At 40.0% G+C, this 809-nt stretch overlaps 1 protein-coding gene across 1 annotated transcript in view; it reads right to left on the reverse strand.

The window, feature by feature from the left end:
- LOC119591595 overlaps positions 1-809 on the reverse strand; it is a gene marked incomplete in the record, with an annotated part of 8,258 nt that overhangs the window by 3,965 nt on the left and 3,484 nt on the right. The window contains 2 exon segments of the mRNA XM_037940356.1: positions 180-330; positions 424-596. Of these exon segments, the coding sequence (XP_037796284.1) occupies positions 180-330; positions 424-596 (324 nt within the window).

The following is an 809-nucleotide window of genomic DNA, read 5'->3' on the forward strand; positions in this document are numbered from 1 at the left end:
GGAAATTCCATTTTTAAGTTTCCTTCGTCAATTCCAGATGGTCAGTCCAGTGCATATCTAGCCCCCAAAACTATCTTTACAATAATGTGCAGTATAGTCGGAAACGATATCATATATTTTATACAGTAATGCTGACAAGAAACAAGAGATTTCTCTCTAGTTTGATATAAAACCCTTACCCTTTTTTAGAAGACGGCCTAAGCTTAGAGGCAACACAGCACGCCCACTCTACTGTCGCATCAGTCACTTTGGCAATTGTGAGGCTTAGGCGATTCACCTTCGGCAGAGGCTTCAGCAACGTCGTATCTATCCCCTCTGCCACATGCAATCCTGTAACGAAAATGTAACTTTCATCATTCAGAATTAAATCAAAACAAAACAAATATAGAGCATCAAATAAATGATCAACAAGTATGAACTGACCGAGCCACTCAAGACGGGGGAGTTTCCTTACGAGCGAGGACAGAAGAGGAAGCAGCTCTCTGTACTGATCGTCATTTTTCACTGCTACTTCGAGATACTGAAGACACGACGGCAGCGCCTTTGTGGCCAGACTGCTCAGCCGCCCGTTAAACCAGGTGAGTTTGGCCTTTGAACTGAGAGAAGAGTGCTGGTATTTGCAAAATGTATCGTAACAAGATTCTTCTTTATTGAAAAGAAAACTTATTTAGAACAATTTAGTGCGGATAGGTAGTCATAATAAATGATGTTGGACAAAGTCATGATTACTTTCACATTTATCTGTCATTTGTATGTTTACGATTTATATTACTAAATGGTCTCTCTTACTGCAAGTGCCGTATGTTTAA

The sequence above is a fragment of the Penaeus monodon genome, chromosome 28 (assembly GCF_015228065.2).
Source record: "Penaeus monodon isolate SGIC_2016 chromosome 28, NSTDA_Pmon_1, whole genome shotgun sequence".
Classification (NCBI taxonomy): Eukaryota; Metazoa; Arthropoda; class Malacostraca; order Decapoda; family Penaeidae; genus Penaeus; species Penaeus monodon.